Below are 16,079 nucleotides of genomic sequence, written 5' to 3'. Positions count from 1 at the left end.
TGCAATAGATTGCGCGTGCCGTTTGCGTGTGTTTTGCAGGTGATTTACTAAGAATAACTGTGTAAATGAAAACAGGTGCAACAGGTGCAGACAGCAGTATTTAAATGAGGGTTTTGTGTCTTTATGGAGAGTTTGGACGAGCAGAAAGCTGCAAGAACAAAATGAAATGTGAACAGGTTCTAGTGGAAGAGGTTAACTAATATATTGAGTTATAACAAAAACTAATATTACCAGAGAAACCCACATATGGAGAGTATTAGTGACGAAGTCAATGCTGTTATTAAAACCACAAATATTCCACTCCAAAAATACAGGTGGTAAAACTCTGTCCTGTGTGTATTCTGTCATTGTGCCTCCGTCTCCTCGTCTCCATAGTAACAGCCGGTTAACACCTGTCCTTCAAAGGTATTATTTATAGACGCAGTTAGCGTCAGAAATAATACCTTCAGGTTTGGTAAATCACAATGTGTGTACTAAATAACATATTTACATTTTCTCCTCCCTGTATTTTACACACTGGGGTTAAAACGCCTCATATTACATTCATTACGGTAAACGTACTAAATGGACAGTGTGTACTATCTTGCACAGTTGAAAGATGCAAACTTCCGTGAGCTGCGTTAGTAGATCAGCTTGCACATCTTTTGCGGGTGATGTCAAGTTTGCACACGTTTCTACACACACAAACCTTTAGTAAATCAGGCCCATAGTGCCCAAAGTTTAAGGGCTTCAAGCATCAGCAGTGAAATCATCATAAATACCAGTGTTCCAGTACCATTGGTAGCTAGAACAGAAGCACCACCATGTTTGACAGATGAGCTGCTATGCTTTGAGTCATGAGCTGCTCCTTTTTTTCCCTCCATACTTTCCTCCTTCCATCATTTTGATAGAGGCTGATATTTGTTTTTTGAGGCTTCACCAGATGTTTGCATCTGGTGGTAAATCCTCTTAAGTTCTGGTCATCAAATCTTCTCTTGATCACTGATAAGGAAGCATATCCGCCTACATCCTGTAGAGCATTCTTGACTTCCTGTATAGTCATGAAGGGCTTTTTTGGTCACCATGCACACATTTTCCAACCCTAACCCACATCCAAGTCCTGTGCTCCTTTATCTACCAGCTCATTTGACATTTTCTATCTCTCCTGTATTAACCTGCTTTTATAGAAGCTAGCTATTGATTTGGGGAAACCAACTACCTCTGATATCTGATCTATATAGCCTCATTATTACCTTCTTCTCTTGCATGGTCACCTCTTTATTCCTCATTAAAGACTATATCTCCCACACAGTACTTTCTATATTGATGTAAACCAGCTCAAATTAAAGCTGCAGTCTCCCCTCTTGTCGTTAATAAAAAATAATAAACTTTAATAATAAACTTAATTTTTTTACAGCACCTTTCTAAACTGAAGTTACAAGGTGCTTCACACAATGCAATATTAAGAGAATAACATACACAAAACACAATAAAACAATAATCAAGCATAAACAGATGACACTTTAAACAATAAATAAAACAACAAAGAGCAGCAATTATACAATATTATAAAAAGTCTGTCTGTACAGGTGCGTCTTTAAAAGCTTTTTAAAATGAGGCACTGACTCAGCTGACCTGATACCGAGGGGGAGTTTGTTCCACAGTATTGGGGCAGCAACAGTAAAAGTGTGGTCTCCTTTGGTCTTATGTCTGGACCTTGGAACATGTGAGAACATCTGATTGGCAGATCTCAGGGATCTTGGTGCGTAATAGGGTGAGAGAAGTTCAGAGATGTACAGTGGAGCAGGACCACGTGTGGATTTGAAGGTTATTAGTACAATTTGATTTGGATTCTGAAACCAAGAGAGAGATTCTAATTAAGAGAAGAGAGATTTTTATAAATTGTGTGTTTGCACTTATTTCATTTCAAATTGAATGTACTGAAAAACAGAACTTGAAGATAAATACATGTTTAACTGTTCAAATACTTACTGGACTGTATTTACCCTGTGTTAAAAACCAGTCAACTAACAGACAAAATACAAAATGATCACATTCTGAATTGTGCATGTACAATATTTCACCTGTATCACACAGTGGGGAGGTATTCTACTATTGAAAAAAAAAAACCCTTTTATTTTTTTTAATTTATTTTTTTTAACATATGTGTGATAGAGATTGTTCAGTATCTGTTTGCCATGAAAAGCCAACATCATCAGTGCTGTGTCTGCGCCCTCTGATTCAGACCTGTACCTGAAGCTGGAGGACGTGACCCGGCGCTTCGTCAAGCCGTGCATCATGGACGTGAAGCTGGGCCAGCGTAGCTACGACCCGTTCGCCTCGCAGGAGAAAAGAGAACAGCAGATCAGGAAATACCCACTGATGGAGGAGATAGGCTTCCTGGTGCTGGGCATGAGGGTGAGTGGGACCTGTAGTTGTGGATCTGTACACACAGTTTGATGAATGCCTCCTGTTGTACTAATATCTGAAATGGGCTTATATCATAAAGCTCTGGCAGGTGGAGTTGAACTGTAGCCTCAGTAAATATTTTAGAATGTCATTACTTCACCTGTATTAACATTATACATGTTTCTACCATGAAACATAGAGCTAATATGAGCATTAGTGGAATCCAGAGCTGTCTGTCAGCTACATTATATTCTCAGTCAGTTGGAGAATAGCAATGACTGTATATTCATTTACATATTAACACAACCTGATGATACAAAGCTTGCACTGTTCTTCCATCATGGTCAGCTTTAGCTGCTCTGTGACAAGGCAAAAGCTATGATGACATGATGAAAAGTTGTTTTGAGGATCCTAAAATTCCATTTAGGCCACACAGACACATATAACCCAAGGTGTCTACACAGCTGATTTTGTGCACACTCATTTCCTGTTCATATCTGGTCTTAACCTTAACTCGGTTTAGTGCCATACAAGGTAGGCATGTTGGGAGCAGTAACGCGTGGATAGAAGCGGACTGCAGTATGCATTATGCACCTTCAAGTGCCTGAATAAACTAGAAGGACCACTCTCTTGTAGTCAGTCCTCTGTTTTCTAGAAATTCAAATTCAGTTGTATTGATGGAATTGTAACAGCGATCAAGGGGTGCAAAGTCTGATTAAAAGCTATTGAAATATTCAATAAAATACAAACTTTGCTTTGCTTTGTATGTAAAAATGAAGATAGGTTAGAATTAGAATAAACTTTATTGTCATTGTACAAGAAGTACAACGGAATTTGCTGTGCCGTGCCTGAATATAAGAAAGAGGAAATAGACAGTAATAAATACACACACACACACACACACACACACACACACACACACTGCTTGCTTATGGTAACTACCTAAGATAAAATGTGATCATAATATATGACAGTTACTGCAAAATGCATTGCAACACCTCTCATACTGTTGAACAACATGAGACGAGTCAATATTTAACCTGTGATGTGTGAAACATGTTCAGGTGGTTTACTGAGCTGAAGAGACCACACGCACACACACACACACACGCACAAGCACAAGCACACGCACACGCACACACACACATCACACCCCTCTAACACACACGCGCGCACACACACACACACACACACACACACACACACACACACACACACACACACACACACACACACAGAAACAACATGTCCTGATCTCATTACCATACATGTACTTTGGGGAGTTACCCTGCCCTGATTGCTCCTAATTAAGAAATAGTAACACACACATGCACGCACACACACACGTGAGACCTCCTTCCATATTAACAGTTGTTGTTTGTTGAGTCTGCTGTGTGTGGAGCTCTAAACACACATCATGATAGGGTCTCATTATTGGGTCCACGTGGGGCAGAGAGGGAGAGGAGGACAGGAAAGAGAAAGAGAACGTCTTATCTGTCAGAAAGGAAAAGAGTCAAATAGCAACACATTTATCACTTCGATCAGTTTCCATTACAACGTGCTGTCAACATCATCATCATTAACTGCCCCATTTGGGTTTTCCTGCCTGCTGCAATACACAAATATGAACTAACAAAAATAACTTGCTCATGCTCTACTAGTTGGTGGTCACTTGCTCAAGGATATTGTGCTCATACATGTTCACAGATTCCAGATGTTTTAAAGACCAAACTATTGATCAGATTAACAGATTATGAATAATACAAATGATCTGTAGCTGCAGCCCTAGATTAAAATAACAGAAAGTTGTTTAAGTTATGAAAAGCAGTGTGTAGGACAGTCCAGCCCTGGAGCTCCATACTTTCTCCATTTATCTGTCTGTTCCTGATGTACAGAGAAAGATGGTCTGTTCTTCTTAAATGAAGAACATATTGTCTGATGAAAAACAACTACAGCGTGGAGCCTTATGTGAAGCAGAATGTGTCCAGATGCAAAGATATGTGTGCACAGTTAGGATCAGGACTGTAGGTCAGTGTTAGATACAGGAACAGGCAGGTTTAATGTTTAATAAATGCTGTGTGATTATATGATATATGATGATTGAAGAACTCTTTCATTTCTGATGGGGTTTTTTTTTCCAAATGAATGATTATAAAAAAAACTGTGCTGTGTTTGAGGAAGTGAACATGTGTGTGTGTGATTGTATTAGCAGAGCAGGTACAGAACACAAAGTTTTTAGTTTATGTAAGATGTTTTGTTCTGGTCGATGTTTGACCATTTGGTGTCATATGACTCCATGTGGGCTGGGTGTGACACAATGAATAACTAACTTACACAAGGGCACACAACTTTACAATAAGCTTCCATAGAAGAGAACAGCAGCTTAGAACAGCTCATGATCTGTCACTTAATTGGTGTATTCAGTGTAAATACGATTAAAGCCAATAACACAGTCAAATTCCCTGTATGTGTAAACATACATGGCCAGTAAAGATGATTCTGATTGTGATTCATGTGAGGAAACTATTTTTATTTGAACTACCACTCTTTCTATGTATGATGAAATAACATATTAATTGGTGGTTTGTCTAATCTCTTCCTCACTGTAGATGACAGTGTGTGTATGACTGCATGTCCCCACCCTTTGTAAACCAACCTCATAAATGTACCGTCCATATGTGGACTTAAGCTAAGTGCTCTGAGTCTGCTGCAGGGTACTGTACAGCTCAACTTCCTGTTTGTACAAGTGACAAAGTTACATGTAAGTTAACATATTAAAATATTAAAATACATTTCTTACAATATAAAAAACAGAATACGTTTATTGTCATTGAACAGCAACTGTACAATGACATGTCAGTGCTTGTTCTTTCAGTGGCATTTAAAAGAACAAACTAATAACTACCAATAAAAGTGCAGGTTAGAAAAGATAAAAGAACACCATCAACCTTGACTCGAATGTAGAATAAATGAATGAATAAATAAACTAATGAAGAATAATAATAATGATGATAATAATAATAAATAAATAAATTACACATGATATTGTATTGCACACTCCAGCAGGAGATTATTCATTATTGCATGAAACATGGATTTTTGCATAGTGTTATATGATAGAGTTCAGTTCCTTAATTCCACATGGGTAAAAAGTGTTGATCATAGACCTGTAACACCTCCCTGAAGGCAGCAGAGTGAAGAGGTGATTGGCAGGATGAGATCAGGTTTTTTTTATTATCATATGATTAAATATTATAATGATACATCAGCCGATATTTATTTCTTTACATAAATGTATTATGTGAACATGTTTGAAATGAGTCCTTCAATTGTGACCAAAATATTATTATTATTACCACATATTTAATCAGATTTGAGCATATTATAAGAAACTAAAGCAGACAACAAAACACAACAGAAACAACTACACACATCTTTATAAAGGTCCATAATTACAAGTTGAAATCCATCTAATGATATAAGACTGTCAAGTTTTAAAGTCAGAGACCAGCCCACAGAGAACTCTGTAAAGATAGTTTTAATAGAACATACTGTATCTCTGCTATGTGTTTGTTTAGATGGAGAGGAGAATAATTAGTGATAATGATCTCACTGATGGAGGAGTGATAGTAAGGGAGGAGAGAGGGTAAAAGGAAAAGATAAGAAGTGGTTGAGGGGGGAATCATCATGGTAAGTGTGAAGCTGTGAAGCTTCTAGTAGTAGTAATAGTTCAGTCATTCATAAGGAACTGAAGCAGGACCACATGACTGTAGTATGTCAGCTGTTTTTAGATTCATATTTGAAATGTCATGTTGTTTTTATGATCAGTCCTTTACAAAAGTTCCTCTAACACTCAAAAAGTTATGAAGTGTAAGTATTTAATGTGGATCTTATTTTGGTTTGGAGATCAGCTGTTCACTGTGAAACACATCCTGTCTACACAGTTGGCCATGGAGCAGCTGGTGTGATGAACTGTCAGTGTAATTATCTGTACTGTTTTGAGTCTATACTACATGTTATATCTCAGCATTCAGACAGCTAAGCCTTACATTAACTTTATTCATCAGAAGGACAGGCCGTAGGTCTGATGTGTTGGAGGCAGGCAGCAGTGTAAAGGAGCTGTGTTGTTTGACCACTAGGTGGAGCTGGTGTTCGTTTTCGTTCTTGAGAGAGAAGCAACTCTCCTCCACCTCTTCATCATTAATGTATCAAATCTTACTATCTAAATACTATGAGTTGAGTTAAGCAACAGGTGCACTCTTTTTCTTCATAATAATGATAATAATGATAATTATAGCAAGACATTTTATTTGTAGCACACTTTACATATGAAGCAAATCCCTAAGTGCTGCAAGGTAAAAGCATCAATAAAGACATAAAAGAATAATAATAATAATAAATAAATAAATGAATGCATAATGAGTAATTTTACTTTTCATACATTAAATACATTTAACAACTTACACTTCTGTATTTTTACTAAAGCTGCAAGTAACAGTTATTTTCACTATTGATTCATCTGCAAAATGAATGTTCCCAAATACAGCACACACAAACTCTACATGCAAGGCTGCATTAGTACCCCCAGGGGTCCCCAGGGATCCCTGGGCACTGAACCTCATATCCCCAAACAACTTTTATTTTATTCTGATTGGATAACGCTGCTGCTGGGTGGAAACATTGTAACTAAAATTTAACTCACATTTAACTCACATATTAAGTTTTGGACATACTAGGTTTCTGACAGTGACTATAATGATCAACATCAAGAGAACGGGTCAAGCCTTGTGTTGTATTAGGACATTTTTTGTCCTCCCATCATTGAGTGCTCAGGGCTTCCTGGACACTGGATCCAACCATGTCTAACTGTCCTGTATGTTCCTGTGTTTCAGGTGTACAAGCTGTGCAGTGACACGTTTGACTCATACGACCAGCACTATGGCAGAGGACTGGTTCAGGACACTATTAAAGATGGTATGTGTGTGTCTCACTAATATATACTAATGATTGAGTTTTAGTTTCTTCATTTTTTTTTCTTCAAATTGCAAACTGTCACTGTCGGTATGTAAGTTTTATTTTCCTTGTGTGTGAGATATATTTTTCATGTTTGAAAATGTATGATTACTGCAAACAAAGTAAATGACAACTTAACTACTAACTAATGAATGATTCTCACTGTTCTCTCATGTGTGAGATGACTTCAATAGATTTCATAAAAGAGGAACGGGGAAATGTATTTCAAGCTAAAATCAAACAGCCCCAACTTTAAGGTCCCGTTTCTCAGACAGAGATTAAGACTAGTTCTAGACTAAAGACATGATGATGTGAAAATATCCATTGAGGAACAAGTCTAGTCTTTGAGTAGACTTTTAATCCCTGCTGATGTCAAAGTTACACCTGTGAGTATCCTGCAAATGATTTGTCAGTGTTTTTTTTTCCCTTCAGGCAGTATTTACATTTTCAAACATGAAAATAGAAATCCAATTTTTAAATTTAAAATGTATGTAAATCATTTGAATGAGAAAGGGTGTCCAAACTTTTGACTGGTAGTGTATGTCAACATTACATTATTGTTGTGAGGTAACACACCACACACTGCCACGCTGAACAGAAATAAATGGAAACCAGTGGACGCAGAACTGTTGGAAACATACATACACACTGTAAAACTGTAGAGCTCACATTCATAACTGACAGCAAAAGTGTAAAATATCCTTTATTTAAGACAAGGAGGTCAAACCTCCACACATAGTTGTATGCTCATTTAGACACTCTCCTCTCCTCTCCTCTCCTCTCCTCTCCTCTCCTCTCCTCTCCTCTCCTCTCCTCTCCTCTCCTCTCCTCTCCTCTCCTCTCCTCTCCTCTCCTCTCCTCCAGGCCTTGCTAAATTCTTCAACAATGGTGTGTGTCTGAGGAAGGATGCAGTGTCAGCCAGTATCAGCAGAGTGCAGCGTATCCTCCACTGGTTTGAGTCCCAGCAACAGCTGGCCTTCTACGCAAGCTCCCTTCTCTTTGTCTATGAGGGCCTGCCCTCCTCTTTGTCCTCATCCTCCCTTTCTTGCCTTCTCACCACCCCGACAATCCACCCGCCTGCAGGTGATGGCAGTCGGGGCGGAGAGGAGAAAGGGAGACAGGAAGGGGCGGTCCAGAAAGAGGAAGTGGCTGAGTACAACAACAACAACATTCAGGTGGCCGTGCCCTGGGACTACAGCCTCGCTACCATTTACACCAACCACAGGAAAGGTGGCCTCCACAACTGTGCCAAGAGTCATCTCCACGGCAACAGTGGAGATGGTGACAACGTGGAGACGACAGTAAGCTCAATGTCTGGAGATCACGTGTCAGCGCTGTGCGAGGAAGACAACTCTGCATGGAAACGAACAGGTGAGTCACAGCAACCACCCAACGCAAACGGAAACAAATCACAACTGGAAGGGAAGGATGAGGGTAAAGAGAGAGAGGACAGCAGCAGCACGAGGAGAGAAGAGGAGGAGACGAAAGGACGAGGAGGCGATGTGACGGATAGAAGCGGAGGAGAGGCGGAGGTGGAGGTCAGAATGATCGACTTTGCCCACGTTTTCCCGAGTGAAAGCCACGATCGCGGCTACGTCTACGGCCTCAAACACTTGCTGACGGTGCTGGAGCAGATCCTCTGTGACGCCGCCTAGACTCTGTGTCGTCCTCACCCACTCTTTACCTCCTGACCTGCTTAAAGTGAACCACTGTCTCCTCCCTGTCAACACTCCTTCCCTGAAAGACAGAAACCTTAGAGGAGAGAGGGAAGCATCAAAGAAGTGAATATCATCATCATCATCATCATCATCATCTCACCTGATTGTGATAATGGTCCATTAGTTGTGTGTGTGTGTGTGTGTGTGTGTGTGTGCGTATCTGCGTGTGTGTGTGCGTGTGTGTTTGTGTGTGTGTGTGTGTGTGTCTGAGTGGAGGTAGTAGAGGCTGACAGCTGTGTTTTCCCTGTGATCAGCAGTACTCCATGCACTAATCAATCCATGAAGGCATTACGTCCCTGTGCTTAAACACATCTGCTCCAGCTGCTTGTTTTACTGATGCTCACACTAGCTCCACAGCGCCACTTGCAGTCCATTTGAAATGATCTATTTTTATACCATGTTCACTGAAAATAACTGGAAGCTTTGTGTTAAAATTGTCTATCAGTACACCTGAACTCAGAGGTGGGCCAGAGATCTTTCTATACAGAATATAGTGTTGTAACTATCCCTTTAATAGCTCTGCTTGTATCAGATGGTTTAAATGAATTGCTGCAGAACAGCTTTCGGCAGTATTAGATTTACAGGATTTTAAGATGCAAATCACCGGATTAGCTGAGAGCAAAGTTGACTATATCATGATTATATATATTTCAACATCTCAATATAAAATGAAATACTGTGATGCAAGATTTGATCTACATTGTTCACCCCCAACCTCCAGTTCAAGTGCTTTCAACTTCACCATCTTCATCAGCTAGTAAAGTATGTTAAGTTGTCACGGTGATAGATGTGTTGACGCTCAGTCGTTGTTTCAGTATCATCCATAGACATCCAGTCATTCCATTACAGCTTTATATGGCAGATACTGATCCACCAAATCATTCTTGGATCAGACTCCTGCTCCTGTGGACTGGCTCTCAATCTTTTTACTCAACTCAGTTTGTTCAGTTGTCATGGAAATGGATCTGTTGACAGTCTACTTGGGTAGCTGTTATATTTCTGGATGGTTTCGGGTGGATTGTGATCCATTTCCACAGGATTAGGACTGATCCACAGCTTTTATATGCTGAAACATTTCATTTTCAGTGAATTCAAAGTAAGTCAGACAGAGTCGGTGCACTTTGGTTAAGATGAGGTGTCATCACATCATCACCATGTAGTCTGGCCTAGAAAAACCGACCTAAACTTCAGTGACTGATAGAAATAGCACAATGAAACTTTATTGTGATACAGCACAAACACTTTTTTATCAACTGACACTCTCTCACAGTAACTGGATTAGATTATTTTAGCTTTACTGGTAAATGACTAACAAACCAGGACCTGGAAACTAAATGTCCCTTCAGTTGTGTCCATTGAAAGCAGCAGCATCAGTTAGATAAGGGTTCTGAACTGGCACAGATTAGCTGTAAGTATGTGAGCATCAGACAAACAAAGATGTGTGGAGAGCTGAATGTTTAAGGCGGGTCGTCATTTTGTGTTTTTGTTTAAACCACTGTCAACAGGTATCTAACTCAGGTAAATTTACTGTAAGAATAAATACTTAATATTACTACTTTTATCCTCTCAGCAAGATGATCCTCATGCTGTGTGGTTGTTCAGTTCTAAATGATTGTTTTATATAGTCTTACTTAATGTTTATCGTATCTCATGATTAACCTTATCTCATCAACTTTGACCTTTGAGTCATGTTTTTGACCTCTTAACCTTACGATGACCTTACAAACATTGTGTTGTCTTTTACCATGGCTGTTTTTAATTGCTGTTGTACATGTTTGGCTGCCAAATAACCTCTCCTGTCAGAATCCTGTGCTCTTGCTGTGATGTCCCCCCCCCCCCCCTCTGTCTGCCCTGGTTTGAGGAGCGGGATCACTGATGTCATACCTTGCACTCCCAATTTAAAAAAAAAAGAAAAAGAAAGAAAAAAGAACTTGGTTCATATCAGAAAGGTAACATGACTCATGAGTATGTTGGATTTTAGTGCCATTTCTCGAGCATTCATCATGAGTTCTTCTCTCATTTTAAATTATTGTAATGTTGAATTGTAACAGGAGGAAAACTCTGGAGGGAAACCACGACAGAAGTGACATGTTATACTGTATGACACATGATGCGCTGTGATGGGTTAATATGATATGACTTCCGTAAGGATTTTAAGATTGTAATAGGAAGACATGCTGCTTTAGTGAGAGTCCACTGACAGACTCAGCAGAAAGTGACAGAATGATAAAGAGAGGAAGACAGCGACTGAATGGTTTTATTGTTTTGTTTGTTTGTTTGTTTTTTGGCTCGGTGAAAATGGACAGAAATGTCAGATTACTCGGCACGTCCATTGTACACTAAACTAAACTGGAGACACCCTCAGTAATCCTTTTTTTTTTTTTTATTGGTCACATTTGTCAAAATTGGAAGCGTTTGACTCATATGGGTTTCTAGGCTCATACAGACTGATAGTGAATATAGTCAGTGTACATTGCACAGTTCTGATATTGTCATGCCAGGCTTGTCAGAAGTTGACACTGAAACTGAATTAAAAAAAAAACCTCTCAAAGATAATCTTCCTGTAGCTGTGATGGATTTATTAGACAGCCCCGGTTGCTACTAATCTTTTGTTTGAGATAACTTCCCTCATTTTCTCTAGAAAACAAATTGTGCTTAGTAGACTTTTAAAAAAAATCATAATTTTATCAAGGTACCATACTTACTTGCTTTTTCTGGAATTTTCAGACATATTTCATGGTTTTTAACCCTCACATACTGTTCATATTCTACATCCTCTCAGTATGTTCTGGATCCATTTTGACCCTGTCTAAGAATCTCTTCATAAAAAGTGTTTATACCAAATGTTGAACCACAGATCAAACAGGTCAAAATCTAAAATATTTTCATTTTTTTGCATTTTGGGCCACTTTAGAAAAAGTCATCAAATTTCAGAGTAAAAACATTTGGAGTGTTTTTACAGCTGGACAGTATGTAAGGGTTAATAAAAGATGGAGTTTCATCTAATTTTCACATTTAATCTCATTCAAATGTTGCTTGTGCAAATATTTATCAGCATTGGAGATCTCATAGCCACAAGGAGGAGTGACTCATTTACACTACGTATAAAGTATGGAAGCTTAGAGCAGGGTTACCAGTAGAAGCCCACGACACGTTCACTGTCTCCTTTGTTTCAATTCAGTTCACCAACTTTTGTCATTCCAGGCAGGATAATTGAAGAAGTGCAGATATATTTGATGATATGCAGCCCTGAAAAGACTGAAAGCTCTAGACTGAAGATCCTCAGTCAGTCTCTGCAGTCCATCCTTTATACATGAGCCTAATCCTACTTTCCAGTGCGATGATAGCAAATGTTCTGCCTCTCAGTGTGTTTAATGATTTGAATAATATATGTATCCTTTCTCTTCCACTGTCTGCTCTTTAAGGTTTCAGTACTGACTCCATTTGCTCTAAATGCTACTGTTGGAGCTGCTTTAACATGAGTGTGAGTGTCACTGCCCCAGCACGCCACAACCCATATGCACAGGCCTCTCCAGTTTATGTAGCGTGTAAAATATGAATATAAAATCATGTTAATGGATTAGATGTATTATGAATTTAATCAGAACCAAAAGAAACTGCGAACTCTTAGAATCTAATATTTTCTCTAACGTTCTTTTCTTTTTAATGATCATTTGTTTGGAATAATCAACGTGAAAGCGTAGGAGTCTTTTAAAGGATGTTTACAGGAGTTGAAGCTTTTTTTTTATTTTTTATCACTGCCTTATTTTCTGTTGATAACTCTCTATGTTTTTGTATATTGATTATTGATTATTCTGGCAGCTTTGTGAATCTCCTCGCTGTGTTATAGCTCATTGTATCATGGCAAGCTAACAAAAAAACCATATCATGCATTTTCATACAGGGCATTGATGATAGAACAGGTTTGATGATTGACTGTCAGTGATACGACTTTTGACCATTCAGTCAGTGTGAGTCAGATAATCAGGACGTTAGCTCCACTGTTACACACACAACATTTCATCCTTTTATTACAAATCAGCTCTACTCTCCATTACAGCCAACCTGCATCTTACATGATTATTCCTGCATTGCAGCCTGGCATTAGTATCCATTCCACACCATGTCTGCTTTTATTCATATTGTCATTTACAAGTGAAGATTGGTGAGAAAAAGTCACTTAACAAGAAATAAAAGCAGACATGATGCTCACTACGGATTCCTTTTACACATTGCTGTCCTCAAGACAAAAATATGGTATGAGCAATATGTAGGATATGTTTTTTCCAAAAGATGTAAAGCTGATAAATCTCATTAATGTAGTGTTGATAGTACGTTTGGCTGATTAACAAACTATCAGTAAAGGGGCAGATAGAGTTCCAGTACAAGTGTAACTGAGTGCATCACCTGCTTCTCTGACTTTCCACCACTGATGATCAGAATGCAATGTGTCAGATTGACAATGCCAGTAATCACATGAGACAGTCTCTCTCTACATATATATATATATACTCTATTAATTTGTTTACATTTCAACTGCTCTCCTCATGGCCAGGAAAGGTCAAGTTAGAAGCCAGAACATGATTTCTACTCTGTAACTGCAGGACTTTAAGAATTGTTGGGTACTGGGTTCACTTTTGTGTTTGTTCTTGGCTATCATGCACTGTAGACTAATGAAATAGCCCATGTATGACATCTGTTTCTTTCTCCTGTAATCAAAATAGACGACAAGCCGCTATTTATTAAAGGACCACAAAGGTGGTTTGACATGTTTTAGACCATTAACTAGAAACCATATATTCTTTACATTCCTACCTGCCATTTTCAAAACATACTCTAACATCTGATAATCAGTTATCCACTCTTTATTTATCATTATCTCTAATATTTAATTGTTTAAACTTAAATCATCTAGTTATCGCAGTCAGAACTATGTGAAGAGAGTTTTCATGCATGTGTCATAAGAGATTAGAATGAGTGCTGTTTTACTACAGTAATGATAAAGTCCAAGTAAGAACTGTCAAGTAAGTTAAAGTAAATGAACAGAAGTTAAAATGCTCAAAGTCATTACAATGTAAAAATAAGTTAGTCTAAATCAGATGACGATAAGTGATGAAGTTGGATAATTGTAAGACATTCATTCAATTGTTCATCTCTCAGAGTGATGTGCTCCCATCTTGTCAGTATACTTTGAACATTTACAGAGACTTGACATTATTTAGATGTAGTCATGCAGTCCTCCATCACAGAAAGGCCTCTGGATGTCGAAATGCAACATTTTAATGTTAAGAAATATCCAGATTGTCATGATATTTTTCAAAATATTGATATTTACTTTAACACTCTTAAGAAGAGATTCAAAAAAGAAGAGCAACCACTGTAAATACTGCAGAAAACTTAAAGTAACTGCTAGTTCATTTCCATAGCAGTGAGGTGAAAGCCGTGGTTGCCTAATGGAAAGAAAGCCATCTAAAAACCTGATGGGATGCTTTTTAAAATGGGCCTCAGTAATGTGAAATCTACTCAGTTAATGGGCTAAAACATGCTAAAGTGTATTTCCTTAATAGGACCAGTAAGAAAAAATGAGGAGGAATAATAGGACACTTGTGTCTTCCCAGCCAATCAGAATCATTTGCTTTCAGTTATGATAACAGCTACATGTGAAATCATTTCACGTACCTCTTTCGTGCCTGTCTGGGTTCATGATGCTGCATTCATGGCATGTGGGAGTAATCATTCACTACATTTATCAGAGATCTAAGCTGCATTCAACAGTTCACAGTCCTAGACACAAATGCAGCATTAAGGAAAGAAAAGAAAAAGGTGTCTTGCACACATTTAGCTAAAAGGCAACACAAGTCATATTTGAAAAAGTCCATCTCTGGTTCTGATTGGATATCTTTCGGCCTTTTTTTCTTCTGGGTGGCAACTTTCGATCCACTTAAGTGTCTTCATGTGATGCCTGATGGAAACTTTCAGGTGTAACCGTGCAGTCAGAGTGGCTGACTGTGGAATAACATTGTAACGTGTGTAAAGTTGAACAGTGTGAATGGTGTCGCTGGGCAACCATCATGAAAAACCTGTTGAAGGATAGAAGTGTGGCAGGTCCAGTTCAGCTCCTCTACTAGTGCTGGATCTCTGTAAAAAGCTCAGCTGAGGAACTGAACCTGCCCTGCTGAGCCCTGTAATGTAACTAAGCTCTTAAATTCATTGTGGATTTTGAAGAGTGAATTTTGATATACTGGATTTAATATGTCTTATAAATGAGCCTAAAGCTGAACAGAAATATAATCAGTGTACATACGGAGAGAGGAACTCAAACAGTTGAAGTCCCTCTACAACTACAAACCTGATACTCATTATTTTTCAACAATAAAAATATTAATCAAATGTTTCATGTCCTTTTGTGTGTTTGTGAAAATGATTTTTTTTTTACAGAGACATCCGTGCTGCTACCTTTCATGAATATGAGCCACAGTAAGAGTATTTACTTTAAATATTAAATCACACAATACAATACGATCCATCTGGATTCATCATAGACACACCAGTTAAAAAAACTATTTTGTTAATGTATAATTTAAAAAGCATCTTCTGCACCAGGGAAAGCCAGCCATTGTTCTCTCCACCACCATGTGTGTCAGTGGTGATGCTGATACACTTGAAACTCTTGACATTCTACCTCCACACAGAAATTAAGACCACCTACTGCTACAGCTAGAGGTGCCACCAGGGCTTTTAGGCCCCATGAAAAGATATGATATTGGGCCCCACCACCACACACACAGCTCACACCAACCATTCATCACTGATGTAACCACACCTCTACCTGTGAAGGCTTGCAGATCTGTAATAGTCCAATACTAACTCTACAATATCTACTGACACTGAGCTGTGATAATAGAACACTGTGTATATATGTAAATAAAGCCTAAGTTCAGTTGTAAATGATTATTATGA

General features: G+C 38.5%; 1 protein-coding gene across 1 annotated transcript in view; it reads left to right on the top strand.

Annotated features, from left to right (window-relative positions):
- The window catches only part of ipmkb (inositol polyphosphate multikinase b), a 28,297-nt gene extending 15,803 nt beyond the window's left edge, over window positions 1–12,494 (top strand). Inside the window, exons 4-6 of the mRNA XM_062443079.1 lie at window positions 2,225–2,397; window positions 7,281–7,362; window positions 8,266–12,494. Of these exons, the coding sequence (XP_062299063.1) occupies window positions 2,225–2,397; window positions 7,281–7,362; window positions 8,266–9,056 (1,046 nt within the window). The 3' untranslated portion in view covers window positions 9,057–12,494. The remainder of the gene's footprint in view (window positions 1–2,224; window positions 2,398–7,280; window positions 7,363–8,265) is intronic.
- The last annotated feature ends 3,585 nt before the right edge of the window (window positions 12,495–16,079 follow it).

The sequence above is a fragment of the Scomber scombrus genome, chromosome 21, assembly GCF_963691925.1.
Source record: "Scomber scombrus chromosome 21, fScoSco1.1, whole genome shotgun sequence".
Classification (NCBI taxonomy): domain Eukaryota; kingdom Metazoa; phylum Chordata; class Actinopteri; order Scombriformes; family Scombridae; genus Scomber; species Scomber scombrus.
This window is presented reverse-complemented; position numbering and strand designations above follow the sequence as displayed.